General features: G+C 40.3%; 1 protein-coding gene across 1 annotated transcript in view; it reads left to right on the forward strand.

The window, feature by feature from the left end:
* Positions 1-1,149: 1,149 nt before the first annotated feature.
* The window catches only part of fat4 (FAT atypical cadherin 4), an 89,483-nt gene continuing 76,194 nt past the window's right edge, over positions 1,150-14,438 (forward strand). Inside the window, exon 1 of the mRNA XM_066719847.1 lies at positions 1,150-6,830. Within this exon, the coding sequence (XP_066575944.1) occupies positions 1,725-6,830 (5,106 nt within the window). The 5' untranslated portion in view covers positions 1,150-1,724. The remainder of the gene's footprint in view (positions 6,831-14,438) is intronic.

The following is a 14,438-nucleotide window of genomic DNA, read 5'->3' on the forward strand; positions in this document are numbered from 1 at the left end:
AAGTATAATACATAATGCATGTATTTCTCTTAGCAGTGGTGAGTTTAGTAGAAGGGCTTTATTTTGTATTACTTAATTATAAATGAAATTAACTTACGCGTTTACTTGCTGCAATGTAACAAGTGGAGAGCAAAAGTTTCATGTGTTGCCACTGAGGCTGGCACTTGAGGTCAACAGAGGCTTACCCTTCTTGATTATGATTAGAGAAAGCTGTTTAAGATCAGGACCGGGTTACATTTCCCTCCATCACCGCCCATGCACTGCTTTGTGAGCGGATCTGAGGTCCACACACACGCACACTAGATGGCACTGCTCACTTGAACAACAACTGGAAGAGGAAGGAAAGCTGTAAGCAATGTGATATAAAATGGCTTTTCATTGATGAGGGGAAAGCTTTAGCCTACATTTACTCCGTGAGGTTCAATCAGATCACTTGCAAAGCGTTTCAGAGTTTGCATACATGCCATGTTTAAGTGTATGATGTATTGTAGCATCTTGTAAAAGTAAGAATTAGCATTGCTATACTGTTATCTCGTTTATATTAGTAGAGCAGTATTACCTGTAGTACTAATATTAAAAAGGAGACTGTAAAGTTTGTTTCTCAGTGCATTGCATATTAGTGCTGGCCAACTGAGCTGCATACAAACCTTAAACAAGGTAATGTTACGTGCAAAGGAAAGACGGATACTGCATTATTATTTAGTATGAACCTGAAGCGCTGCACCCGGCGACCCCCGTCCCACTCCGGGCCTGATTCACACTGACAGTCGCAAAGCGCCCACAACAAAATAAGACCCTAAAATGTCACCTTTTTGACGACCTTTCGTCGCTGTGAAACAGTTAATAAAACCGGACCATAGTCGCATTCCAAGACAAGCCTCCTAATCCCGTTTGAGTTATTATTATAACAGCCTAGCGGTCCCGCAGCTAAAACCACCTCCTCCCTCACCTCCGAAGTGCCCGGCGCTGCCGCTGACTGACGCGACCGTCAGCCAATCGCGGCGGGAGGTTGGGTCTCCGAAGGCAGGGGCGCACGGAAAGGGGAGGGGCATACTCGCCGTTAACCAATCGGGTGTTACGTGGGTGGGGCTTTTCCAAGTGCAGCTTTGTTGGGCTAAGTTACTGCAGCCCTAAATGACTGAAGTTTCTTGTGCGGAGCTACAGCAGCCAGAGAGCCTGTGCTCATTGATCCCGGGGTGCTGATAAGCAAAAGTGCTACTTCAGATGCAAGTGTAGCCTATCACAACATTCAGCATCCCTTCCTCTCCTTTGTTTTGCTTTGATTGCAGCTTATTCGATTTTTTGGAAAGAAAGTCAAATCTCCCGTCTTTCAGATCTGATCACTTCTTTGTGCATTATTCAGAATGGGACTTCCAAAAGAAGGGCATCAGTGATCACCACCAAATAATGAGAGAAACGACCAGGAGGATAGTTTGGGGACTTTCTGTAAGTTGACACGCAAGGGATCGTGAGGAGACTACCTGAGGATGCCGGGATCCAGTGTTGGCTTTGCTTTCCAGCGTGCACAGGAGCGCATGAAACACAAGGATTAAACCGCATCCAAGAAGAGAGGTTGAAGCTGTACCTGCACCCTAGCTGAGGCATGCATATTGACTAACGTGCAAGAACTGAAATATGCTGTTGATGCTGTTTGTGATTGCAATCAAAGTTGATGCATTGTAGACAAGGACGTTGTCCGGTAAAGGTGGACTGGGACTTTGACCATGGCGTTTTCAGGTAGGAGTTTAAACCGATTTTGTTGGCTTTTGTGCACACTGTGGACTTTCTGGCAGGACGCTGCAGCCAACCAAGTTCGCCAGGAGTTTCAGGTGCTGGAGGAGCAGCCTGTGGGCACTCATGTGGGCACGATCGAGACCAAGCCCAGCTTCACCTACCGCTTCAGCGAGAACCACAAGCTGTTTGCAATTAACGGGACCACGGGGGTCATCTACACCACGTCCGTGATTGACAGGGAATTGTTGCAAAGTGGCGTGATCAACGTAGTGGTCCTGTCCAGTCAGCCCACCTACCCCACCGAGGTCAGGATAGTGGTGCTGGACATCAATGACAACTCCCCGGTTTTCCCAGACCCGTCCATTGTGGTGTCCTTCAAGGAAGATGCCAGCAGTGGCAGGCAGGTGATCCTGGACACCGCCACCGATTCCGACATTGGAAGTAACGGAGTAGACCATACAACCTACAGAATAATAGATGGCAACGAAGAAGGGAAATTTCGTTTGGATATAACAGTAAACCCTAGTGGAGAAGGGGCTTTTGTGCATCTGGTTTCCACTGGAGGACTAGACAGGGAATCCACACCCTTTTACCAGCTCTTGGTTGAAGTTGAGGATAAAGGTGAGCCTAAAAGACTTGGTTACTTGCAAGTAAATGTAACTATTCAAGATATTAATGATAACCCTCCCATTTTTGACGAAAACCATTATCAGCAAAGTGTGTTGGAGAATGCTGCAATTGGTTCCAGTGTTTTACAAATAACAGCAAAAGACCAGGATGAGGGGGCAAATGGAGATATCAGATATTTTTTGGATGAGGGCACTCCTTTCCAAATTGACCCTAAAGCAGGCACTATCACTATAAAAGAAACGTTGGATTATGAAAGCAAAAAACAGTACTCCTTAACAATTCATGCAGTGGACAATGGAGTCCCTTCCCTCTCAGGTAGGTCTGAGGCCACCATTAAACTTCTGGATGTTAACGATAATGACCCTGTGGTAAAATTCAGATATTTCCCCACCAGTTCCAAGTTTGCGTCTGTTGATGAAAATGCCCAGATTGGTACAGTGGTAGCGTTACTGACTGTCTCAGATGCAGATTCACCCTCAGCCAATGGAAATATTTCAGTTTCAATTTTGGGTGGAAATGAACAAAGACACTTTGAGGTTCACACTTCCCCAGTTCCAAATTTGAGCTTGATCAAAGTAGCCAGTGTTTTGGACAGAGAACGCATTTCTTCCTACAACCTCACTGTCTCTGTATCTGACAATGGCACACCCGTGGCAAGGTCCTCTTTTGCTAGTTTAGTTATATTTGTGAATGATATAAATGATCACCCACCCATATTTGAGGAGAGTTTGTACACAGTTGACATCAGGGAAGATGTACCTAAAGGCAGCTACATTAAAGGGGTTTCAGCAACAGATGGTGACTCTGGGCAGAACGCCAACTTGCGATACTCTATAGTGTCTGGAAACAGTTTAGGTTGGTTTGTCATTAGTGAAAACAGTGGTTTGGTGACCAGTGCCGCATTATTAGATAGAGAAATTGCATCTGAAATTGTGCTGAACATCAGTGCCAAAGATCAAGGGGTCCAGCCCAAATTTTCATACACTAAACTTATTGTGAACATAAATGATGTCAATGATCAGGTTCCTACATTTACGCAGAGTGTTTACCATGTATCTATACTGGAGCATTCTCCGGCAGGCACTGAGTTAGTAGTGCTGTCAGCTACAGATGAGGATCTAGGAGCCAATGGAACCATAAGGTTCTCGTTTGATCCCGAAACCCCACCCCATTTCCAGGATCTGTTTCGTCTGGATACAGTTTCTGGGAGATTAAGTACAGCCACAGAATTAGACAGGGAAGAGAAAGGAAAATACCTGTTATTCATCCAGGCAAGAGACTCGGGCAGCCCTCCACTTCATTCAGTATCTAAAGTAAACATAACATTGAAAGATATAAATGATAATAGCCCTGTCTTCTACCCAGTGCAGTATTTTGCTAACATCAAGGAAAATGAACCACCGGACTCTTATGTCACCACTGTGTCAGCAACAGACCCTGATTTAGGGAAGAATGGAACAGTGAAATATATGATTACAGCAGGAGACACTTTTAAATTTCACATAAATAGCAATACTGGAGTGATCTCTACACTAGTTTCTTTAGATAGAGAGGAGAAGACAGCCTACCAGCTGCAGGTGACAGCAGCTGATGGAGGAAACCTTAGGTCTCACACTCAGGCAATTGTCACAATTACTGTCATAGATACTCAAGATAACCCCCCTTCCTTTAGCCAGAGTGTCTACAGTTTTGTTATTTTTGAAAATGTTAAAGTAGGCTCAATTTTTGGGACAGTGTCTGCTTCCACACTTGATCTGAACACCAATATCACCTACTTAATCACATCTGGAGACCAAAGGGGCCTGTTTTCTATTAACAGAGGCACAGGTCAAATCAGTGCATCCAGCCTGATAGACAGAGAAGAGCAAGCATTTTATCAGCTCAAAGTCATAGCAAGAGGAGGGGAAGTGACAGGGGAAGCTCTTGTTAATATTACAGTAAAGGATTTAAATGACAATGCCCCCCGATTCCCCCATGCTGTTGAGCATGTCAATGCAGTTGAGAACTGGGGAGCGGGGCATCACATATTCCAAGCCAAAGCCGAGGATGCCGATGAAGGCACAAACGGCATGGTGCTATACAGCCTTAAACAAAACCCCAAAGGCCTTTTTCATATCAGTGAAAAGCACGGACTTATTACATTAACTGGGCCCCTGGAAGTCACCACAAGTTCATATCAAGTTGAGGTTTTGGCGTCTGATATGGGGGTGCCTCAGCGCCAGTCCAGTCTCATTTTGACCGTCAGTGTGTATGATGTCAATGACAACACACCTGTGTTTGATCAGCTGTCATATGAAGTCACAATATTAGAGTCTGAACCGGTGAACACAAGGTTTTTTAAAGTTCAAGCCACTGACAAAGACTCAGGCTTAAATGGAGAAATCTCATATGACATCACTGGAGGAAACACTAGGGATGTCTTTGGTATTTTTCCTGATGGGCAGTTGTACATCAAAGCTGAATTAGACAGGGAGGCGCAGGAGAAGTATGACTTGGTGCTGGTTGCAAGAGACAGGGCAGTGGAACCACTCAGTGCCACAGTGAATGTCACTGTGATTCTGGATGATGTTAATGACAACCGGCCACTGTTTAACAGTACAAATTATGTATTTTACTTTGAAGAAGAGCAAAAGAGAGGGTCACTGGTAGGGCGAGTATATGCAGAAGATAAAGATTATGGCCCAAATAGTGAAATACGGTATACTTTTGAGATACCACAGACTAATTTTGAGCTAAACACTATAACTGGGGAGCTGACAAGCACTCAGCAGTTTGACAGAGAGCTGTTGATGAGACAGAGAGGTGCAGCAGTGTTCAGCTTTACAGTAATCTCTTCAGATCAAGGATTGCCCAAGCCACTCAAAGATCAAGCTAAAGTCCAGATTTATATCCGAGACATTAACGACAACCCACCAAAATTTACAAAAGACATTTACCAAGCATCCATTTCCGAATTGGCCCAGAACATGACACAGCTGCTGAGAGTGTCTGCCTCAGACGTTGATGAGAATACAAACGGACTGCTCCACTATCATATTAAGGAGGGCAATGAAGAAAAACAGTTCACAATTGAAAGCAGCACAGGTCAGGTTACCCTAGTAGGCAAACTGGACTATGAAGCCACTGCTTCTTACTCTCTGAAAATTTTAGCAGTGGATTCTGGGAGTGTTCCCCTCTCTTCATCTTGCATGCTGAGCATCAATGTCCTGGATGAGAATGACAACTTTCCCTCGTTCCCCAAGTCTGCATTGACTGTCGATGTTTTGGAGAATATGAGAATAGGAGAACTGGTTGCATCTGTGACCGCCACTGACTCGGACTCGGGGGACAATGCGGAAATCATGTACAGCATTACAGCAACTAACAATCACGGGACATTTAGCATCAGCCCCAACACTGGAAGCATTTTTCTTGTGAAAAAGCTGGATTTTGAAACACAGTCTTTCTATAAGCTGAACATTACAGCAAAGGACAAAGGGAGACCGCCAAGGTCATCATCAATGCCAGTGATTATACATGTAAGAGATTTCAATGATAATCCTCCAAGTTTCACTCCTGGTGACATTTTTAAATCCATTTCTGAAAACCTGCCCATGGCTTCCTCAGTAATGACTGTGACAGCTCATGACACCGATGCAGACATTAATGGCCAGCTGGAATACTCAATCATTCAGCAGACACCCAGAGGAAACCATTTTACCATAGACGCTGTTACTGGAACCATATATACACATAAAGAGATAGACAGAGAATTTTCAAATCTGTTTGAACTGACAGTCAAAGCAATTGATCAGGCTGTTCCAGTTGAATTTCGGCGCTTTGCTTTAAAAAATGTAACTATTTGGGTAACAGATCAAAATGATAACGTCCCTACATTTATTTCTCAAAATGCTCTAGTTGCGGAGTCCACAATTGTAATTGGCTCTATCCTTACCACAGTTGTAGCATTTGACCCAGACGAAGGTGCTAATGGGGAAGTTGAATATGAATTAGTGAAAGGGGACTCCAACACATTCATAATGGACCGCTACAGTGGGGACATCAGAGTAGCTTCTCCTTTGGTACCTTCTAAACTTGTTTATAGTCTTACTGTGGCAGCCTCTGACCATGGGACGGAAAGGAAAGCCGCCAGGACAGAACTCACCATCATTCTCCAGGGCTCAGATGGACCAGTGTTTTCACAGCCAAAATACATAACTATTTTAAAAGAAGGGCAGCCACCTGGCACTGATGTAATATCTCTGGATGCATCAAGTCCTAGAGGCTCTGAAACGAAGGTGGAATTTTACATTGTGTCAGTCCACTGTGCTGGGAAACCCGTTGGCCGGCTCTTCACCATAGGACGTCACACTGGAGTCATCCAGACGGCTGCAGAACTGGACAGGGAGCAGGGCTCCGACCTCTATCTTGTGGATGTGTATGCCATAGAGACAGATGCCAGCTTGCCCCGGACACAGAGAGCTGAGGTAAGAGATTATTCCATCATTTATTCATTGGTAGCAGTACCATCAGTTGACAAGGGGAGGTGTGGAATTCAGCTCTTAAATAAACATTTTAAAGGTCTTGATGTGTAGATTCTGCTGTAGGATGGTATCCACTTGCAGGAAATGCATCTTCCAAAGGGTTTTTTGATTTATGTGTTTATTCAACTTTTGAATGCAGCGTCTCAGTCTTCCTTTGCAATATCTAAGAAAGTAATACATACTATTTCCCTACATATAATATTGCATTTCTATCCAGATTAATTAAATTCTTTTTTTATTTTGAGAAATGCTGTATTTTATTAAGTAATAGTTGCCTTTGAACAGAGATCGGGTTTGGCAGTCTAGCCGTATTGTTTCGGTTTCCAAGAAAGAGAGACTAGAACAGTATTGAAGGTATAGGCTGTGTCTGAACTTTCTGAGAAAGGGAAATTAGTGCAGCATAGTTGTTCTTAACCAAGGACCACTTGTTATTAACTTCAATATCCTTAATATTACAGCTAAATTATCTAATAATAATAATTTGTACAGTTTTTCTAATCTCCGTAATCAATTCTGATGTAGTGCCATGTTCACATGAGCAAGAACTTATGTGCAGAAAAATGCATTAGATGTTTAAAGAGATATAATAATCTCTTAGAAATGGGGGGTGGCGGGGACGGGGGGAAGGGGGGACGTAGGTTAGGGATAGATTACTGGGGATTTTTGCTTGCATCCATGTTAGAACAGGGTGGTCTTCCAGTAGTTTTCTTGTCATTGGCGTTGCTCTGCAGGGAGTAAGTGACCATAAAATTGTGCAACCTTTTAAGACTTCATGAATAGATTATTTTTAAAATATACTTTAATGCTGAAACCTAAGCTTTACATTCAATGTGCATTATATGATGCACCTCTTAAGCTGCTTTTTAATTTTCCCTGTGGGATAGAGTGAGCTCTCTGAAGTAGAAAACTGAAATTCTAAACCTAGTTTGGGTGGCTGAGCACCAGCCACTCCTAAAATGAAAAACAAATGTGATTCTATATGCGTTTTTGGAAATTTCAACTGGAAGCTAAAATTTCATGTTATTATAGGCTTGATGTTATGAGTTTATAAATTCCTATTTTTTGAGTGCAACCAAAATGATTTTTCTGCAGCTTCCTTCAAAAATGTGTTTCACATTATCACTTTAAAACTAGCTGACAACTTTTAAGATTTTAAGAGAATGGATATAATAAAATGGTTTAACTTTTTTTTTTTTTTTCAAATGACATTTTTACAGTTTAACCTAGGGACGTCAACATCGATATGTCATACTAAGATACTGTACTTTGACAAAAAGTCAAACATTATTAACATCCAGAATAATGTTGCAGAACCCTAGCAAATGTGTTATGTAAATAGAAAGATACTTTAAATGTGCCCATTTGGCTAGAAATGAGAAAAACATTCACAATTTTCAGTTATGTAGCAGAAAATGTCACGGCTGAAGTTTAAATGGAAAGAATAACAGCAGGATCCTGGTTTGTGTTGTTTTACTTTGATTACAGTTAACATTTTCTGAGTTTTCATTCCAGTGAAAAATTCGCTCCACATATCTTGTAAAATCAATAGTGATTTGTTACATAAACTACTCTAGTAAAAATAGCTTAGGCAGAACATGAGATTGTAGGTTGGAGTTGTCTGTTGTTTGACTGTAAAATTACCAGACGCTTATTCGATCAGACAAGAAGTGATGCAGTTCTTACTCTTAACCTTTGAGTTTTTATTTTACTTCATTTTCAATATTTTTAATGACAGAATCAAAATCAAAACAGGGATTGAAGCCACAATGCAGGGTTTTAAGCACACCTAACAAAAGCTGATGTCCACTGTCCTGTTTTCAAAAGGGAGAGTAGAAAAAAGTGGATGAAACCAAAAAAAATCAGATATCACAAAGGAGAAATGTCGTTAAACATCATTGGGAAAAATCCTTCTGACCTGCCAATGAAAATGACAGACTGCAAACATTAAAGAACAACTTTTAATCTTACAAAGTTCTTTATTAGCTTTCTCTGTTGTAAAGCCAGGCAAAATGGTTTGGTTGTTTCCTATCGATTGGTAAAAAGGTAGCAATTATTGTGCATGATCGCTAAATACTGTATGTGATGTTTTCCGAGAGATAAGAACTACAAAGCGGCTTCTATTTAATGTGTTTATCAATGGTTATGATCTTAAGCAACTTTAAATCCCTCTGAGCTTGCTGTACAAGGAAATTGCTTGTGAAATGTTTTGAAGGAGCAGAATTTTCCCTTTCTTAGCTTGGAGTTGAGGAGGTTAGAGTAGCCTTAGGTTGTGGATTGATTAGAGACCATTGGGACTGGGGTTCTGATTGGTTAACATAACACGTTTTTTTTTTAATTGTTTCCCTTTGCTCATGCAAGAAAAAGGGGGTGGGGGCTGGGAAGGTCACAGTGCTGCACAGCATTTGTTTTACCTTTCTTTGGCAACTAAAAGAAAATGGTTTCAAAAGGCATTGTTCAGCTGTTGTTTTTATTTTGTGGTTTTTGTTTTGAACTCATCAGAACTGGGCACTGCAGTGGCACCTTTTTAGGAAGGTTCTCAAGCATTCACACTATTGTTTTTGGTTGAAGCCCTTGTTTCTGACAGACTGAAGGAAGTGGGAGTAAAGTTTTTTTTTTCTGGGTGGGGGGCTGGATGGTGTGTAGAAGGGAGCTTCCACATTCCCAGTCATATTCTTGGATATCACAGAAGGAAACGCAGATGGCCATAGTAGATAAAGGTGTCCTATTATTGTTTATGTAACTCAACACTTTGGGCTAGACTGAAGCATAACTTACTCGCAAATCACAAAGTCCAAATATGTACCCTATCACAGTTTAATCGTTATCGTTTTATCGTTAGAAGCCACTTTCCGGTATGTATAAATCAAAAGATGAAAGGGTACAACTTAATTATTTGCGATTCGCGGATGGGTCAAAGTTTTGATTGGGTCTAGCCCTTTGTCTCACTGTCCTTGTCTTTACCACCTCTCGGCCTCAGCATACCAAGCAGGGTATGTTGTGGGCAGAGGAAAAGAAGCCAACAAATCATTCAGCTGGAAAAAAGAGCTTTGACAGAAATCTGTAATTAGAAAAACTAAATGACCCACGTTTTTGCGTCTCTGTTTACTCTGCACTTTCCCTTGACCTAAATACGTTATGCTTATTGTGTTTGACAATGTGATATGTCTGTTGGAAAAAGATCATTTATTTGAGAGGAAGGAAGGGCAGCTATTTTCCTAGCTACAGTACACAAAAAAAAACTACAGTACTGCCTGGATTGAATCCACTTCAGCATGATGAGTAACCTACGATAGGTATCTGTAGTCTATGCTAATTACAGCATTGAGAGCAAATTGAAAGGACAACAAAATACAAAGAAAGGAACATGAAATAAGAGTCTGGAGTATTAGTCTGGCCTGTTGGTCCTGTACCTCTTGAGATGTTCAGAGCTTTTACAGGTAGTAAATTCACCACATCTTTTGGGATCTTTTTGACTAGACATGAGAGACCTAATGGCAGACAACAAAACAAGCCCTCTGTTATCCCCAATGTAGGTGGTCCTTCTAGGTCAAATTTGAGTCAAAGCAGGGTGCAAACTTGGAGTACATTCTTGCTGTCTTTCAATTCAAGTCCTTTCCCATAATCCTTTCTAGCCCAGAGTTTTACACACACCCTCCCTGCCCTCAGTGCAAGTTTTCGATATAACAAGTTGCGGTAGTTGTCACAATAGAAAAGTTGATCATAATACAATCAAATAATACTCACTAAAGAATGTATCCCTCTCTCACCCATCATTACACACTGATAAAATAGAAAATATATTTGAATTGTAAATAGCACACAATGTGATATGTGTATATTAGATTCCACTTCAGTCTAAATACTGTTATTAAAACCAATTCCCTTTACATTGAACACTCATTGTTGCGTTCATATTTTTGTTTGCAAGGATTCTCTTTAATGAGTCAGTCCTGTAAGAGTTAAAAACAATGCATTGTTCTGGCCTGAGCCGCACATGCACCAAAGTTCTTGTGGAAAGTTTATTTTTACTTCAGAGATACATTTCTTTCTACTGTGAATTTGATTGTCATGCCTCATTTGCAGTGCATTTTTAGTCTACTGAACACATGGCCAGTGCATGTAAGCTATATTTTTTGTATGTTTTCCTCTCAGTGTGTGGCATGCCCGTTTCTCTGCAAGCTGCAGAACACCAAACAACATTCAAACAAAATCTCACCAAAAGTATATCAGCTTCTGTTAGATTAAACATAGTTAAAGGCTCTCCAGTTTGAGTTATGTATTCTGAAGAGGAAAGGGACATTTATAGTAAATCTAGAGATTGACCAGTGCATCTCAGACAATCCTGATAACAGCAGTTGTCAGAAAAATAAAAGCATGTTTTGTTGTCCAGATATGGTTGCTTGTTTTTAAGTGAGTAAACCAATAAGGTTTATGGGGGCATATTTTCAAGTTACCCACTTGTGCTGCTAGCAATGTTCAAGTAGGTTACTCTCTTGAAAAGCTGATTAAATTACAATAGTAAACTGTCCCCACTTAGCACTGTCCATGTGGCTGTGTGTTCAGCAACAGTTACTGATTAGGCAGGTTGCCAATGCACCCAGAGCAAACAGGCTCAGCAGGTCACTAGACCAACACAGCCAACAGATTTCTCTGAGGGTAATATAATCTAATAAATTCAAAATAAACCTCTTTAAATTGATCTGAGACTAAGCGATTGGATGTGCGCATGTGTATTTGTTTATTTATATTTTAAATTCAAGTTAAACTCCTGGAGAAATAAAACAATGAAGTAAAGAAAATGGTGCCTTTTAAATATGATTTTACCAAGGACACCGTCTCAAGATATGCACTTTTATTATAAGGGTCAAAATTAATAAATCAAGTCACAGACAAAGAGCTGAAGTCACTTAATATACTACGACTGATGTGCTTCCAATACAAGCGGGTACACTGTCACATTAGGTTTGCAAGAAATCAAATTTTCTAGAGCTACACATGGCTCAGAGTTTAACAGAAAATTACAGAACAAAGATATATATAGTGACTGAATAAAACATGTATTCATTTGAAAATGTCAAGTTGTTCAAGAAATATACCCCCAAAGAGAAACATAATATTGTGTACAATTTTGGTCATCATGCTACATAGAATATGTTGATGCTTTACAAAGAGTCCAATAAACAAAAATAAAATAAAACACTGAGCGCACAGATTAAGGGAACTCAATGTTATTCACTGTAATGTAAGTGATTATTTGTATTGTCATGTTGTGTTTATTTATATGCTACATTAAAACAATGTGAGATACCTTAATTCAAGGTATCTGTCATATTGTGCATTTCTTTGCACAAAGAGTTGTAGGGGTCTGGAGCAAAACAAAACAGCCAGTGTCCCTTCAAGAGAAACGTGGATTAATGTCTTATGTTCTTAGACCTGTGGAGTTGGTGTCAGCTTTGCAGTTAATGCTCTCTGTGATGCACAAGGCCAAGCTTATTGTATAAAGTGAAGCCTGATCAATTGCATATAGAATGACTCAGTACCTTCGTGGGGTGTTCACATAATTACTTCCAGGCCTGCATATACTGTATGTATGTGTGCATACTGTATATGAGCCCTCTCATACAAAATATGTGAAGACAAGCATAATTTCTGCTTTAATAATCCACAGCTAACTTTTAAAAATGATTCAAGCTGGTCCTGGCTTTCTCTGCATCTGTTGTTTATTTTCTACCTTTAATGTTGCATTCACATTCCACATGCTGCTAAAGCCTCTACTTGGCCTGGGATGGTACTATTAAATGCGTTCATATCTGTTTTGCTTTAGTGAAAGTCGCATGGAATGTTTTAAAGGGTTCATATTGTACTTTATTATACGTCTTACAAAGTTGGAAAATCTCAGTTTAAACCATGTAAAACGAGCAAATAACCTAGACAATTACAGACACCTTCAAAATATTTTAAATGCAGTGGTTCTACACTATCCATAAACCTTAGAAGTACATTTCTCCTAGAGCAGTTTGATTTAAGAGACAAGTACATTGCCTAAAGAGTGCTTTTTGCTTTACGTATGTTTTCTACATTTGCATATCATGATTTAGACTTCTATTAAACAATAAATCAGGACAGGACTGACATTGGCTATGTTGAAGTTCTTATGAAGTTTTGGCATTGATTTTGGCAGAGGATTTCTTCAATGACCAAAAGAAAAAGGAGAATATTTGCTTTTGGGGACTGGTAAACATGTCAGACAATAACTTAGCTTGATACTGTGTGTCTGTGGTTAGGAAGGAGATCCAAGACAGGAAGGGTATCTCTAGAGGCAGACGGATAATTTAGTAGCAGTGGGAGAAAGGGGTTTCATGTACTGTTGTGGGTGAGTCCTGCAATTGTCTACAAGAGTTAAGGTTGGAGACAGGGAAAGATAGACTGGCACCAGAGAAGAAAGTTAATGTTATTATTATCTCTTTTTATGAGTTTTCCATAGAGTGAATTTCACCAAAGAGGAATTTCTTTCTTATGTTGTGTGGACTCCTGTTCCTGGCTACAGCAATGAGTTTAAAAGTGCAACAATAAACTTGGATTTTGTCTGGTAACATTAACAGGTGTTTATTTCCACAGGGAAAAGCCGTGCACAGTGTGCTTTGAAGTGAACCCTGATGCTGTAGTGAAAGCTTTTTTTTTCTTCTTCTTCAAGTTTACTGTCAGTTAGAAGACCGGACGAATCGAAGCAGGTGGTCAATAGACAAAATGACCATCCAGGTTTGGGTGTGGGTGGGCTGTCCAGAAACAGACTCTTTCACCATTTGACTTCAGTGTTGTGATTTTCTGGTAACCTTTTTGGCCTCACTGTCTTTCATGACGCAGATTAGATAGTTCTCATGTTGTAGGCTCCGAGTCCAGCTAAGCTTCGTCTTTCAACTGCTTGTGATTGTTCTTAAATCGCCAAGAGTGCTTACTGATGTCAGGATTTGTAAAATATATAATACACCAAGTGAACACAATTGATATGAAAATGTGTGTAGAAGATATGTGCCATTCCTTAAATGTGAAAGTTTGAGTCTAGTTCACAGTATAATGTACAATTGTGAAGGACCCATTTTAAATCTTTTCAGCAAAGGTATGCATGAAGCTCTTAGGTTGGTGTACTCAAGCGATAAAAAAGCAAAGCAAAAAAAGTATATGAAAACAAACATCCTAACAAAAACCGAAGAATCTGGATGGAACTCAACTAATTCTAATGTGAAGCACATTATTTTAATGACCTCAAGTCAAAACAACACATCGTTTACTAGGCTTTAACAAATGCTGCTTTGAGGGATATGGAAAAAAAAGAAAGAAAAAAACTCAATTTAAATAGCTGGTCATTTTGGTAAGCACTGCCTGTTTTTTCCTCTGTTTTACTGTCTAATTGAAAACATCTGCGAATCAGATTAGGCTGTAATGCCCTGAACAACGTGACTGAAATCTCAGCTTTGATTGGGGTACCTGTGCTTTTCATTCAGTCTCTGTTGCCAGGGCGGAGTTTAGTTTATTAAACGATACCTTATGATA

Source organism: Amia ocellicauda, chromosome 13 (assembly GCF_036373705.1).
Source record: "Amia ocellicauda isolate fAmiCal2 chromosome 13, fAmiCal2.hap1, whole genome shotgun sequence".
Lineage (NCBI taxonomy): Eukaryota > Metazoa > Chordata > Actinopteri > Amiiformes > Amiidae > Amia > Amia ocellicauda.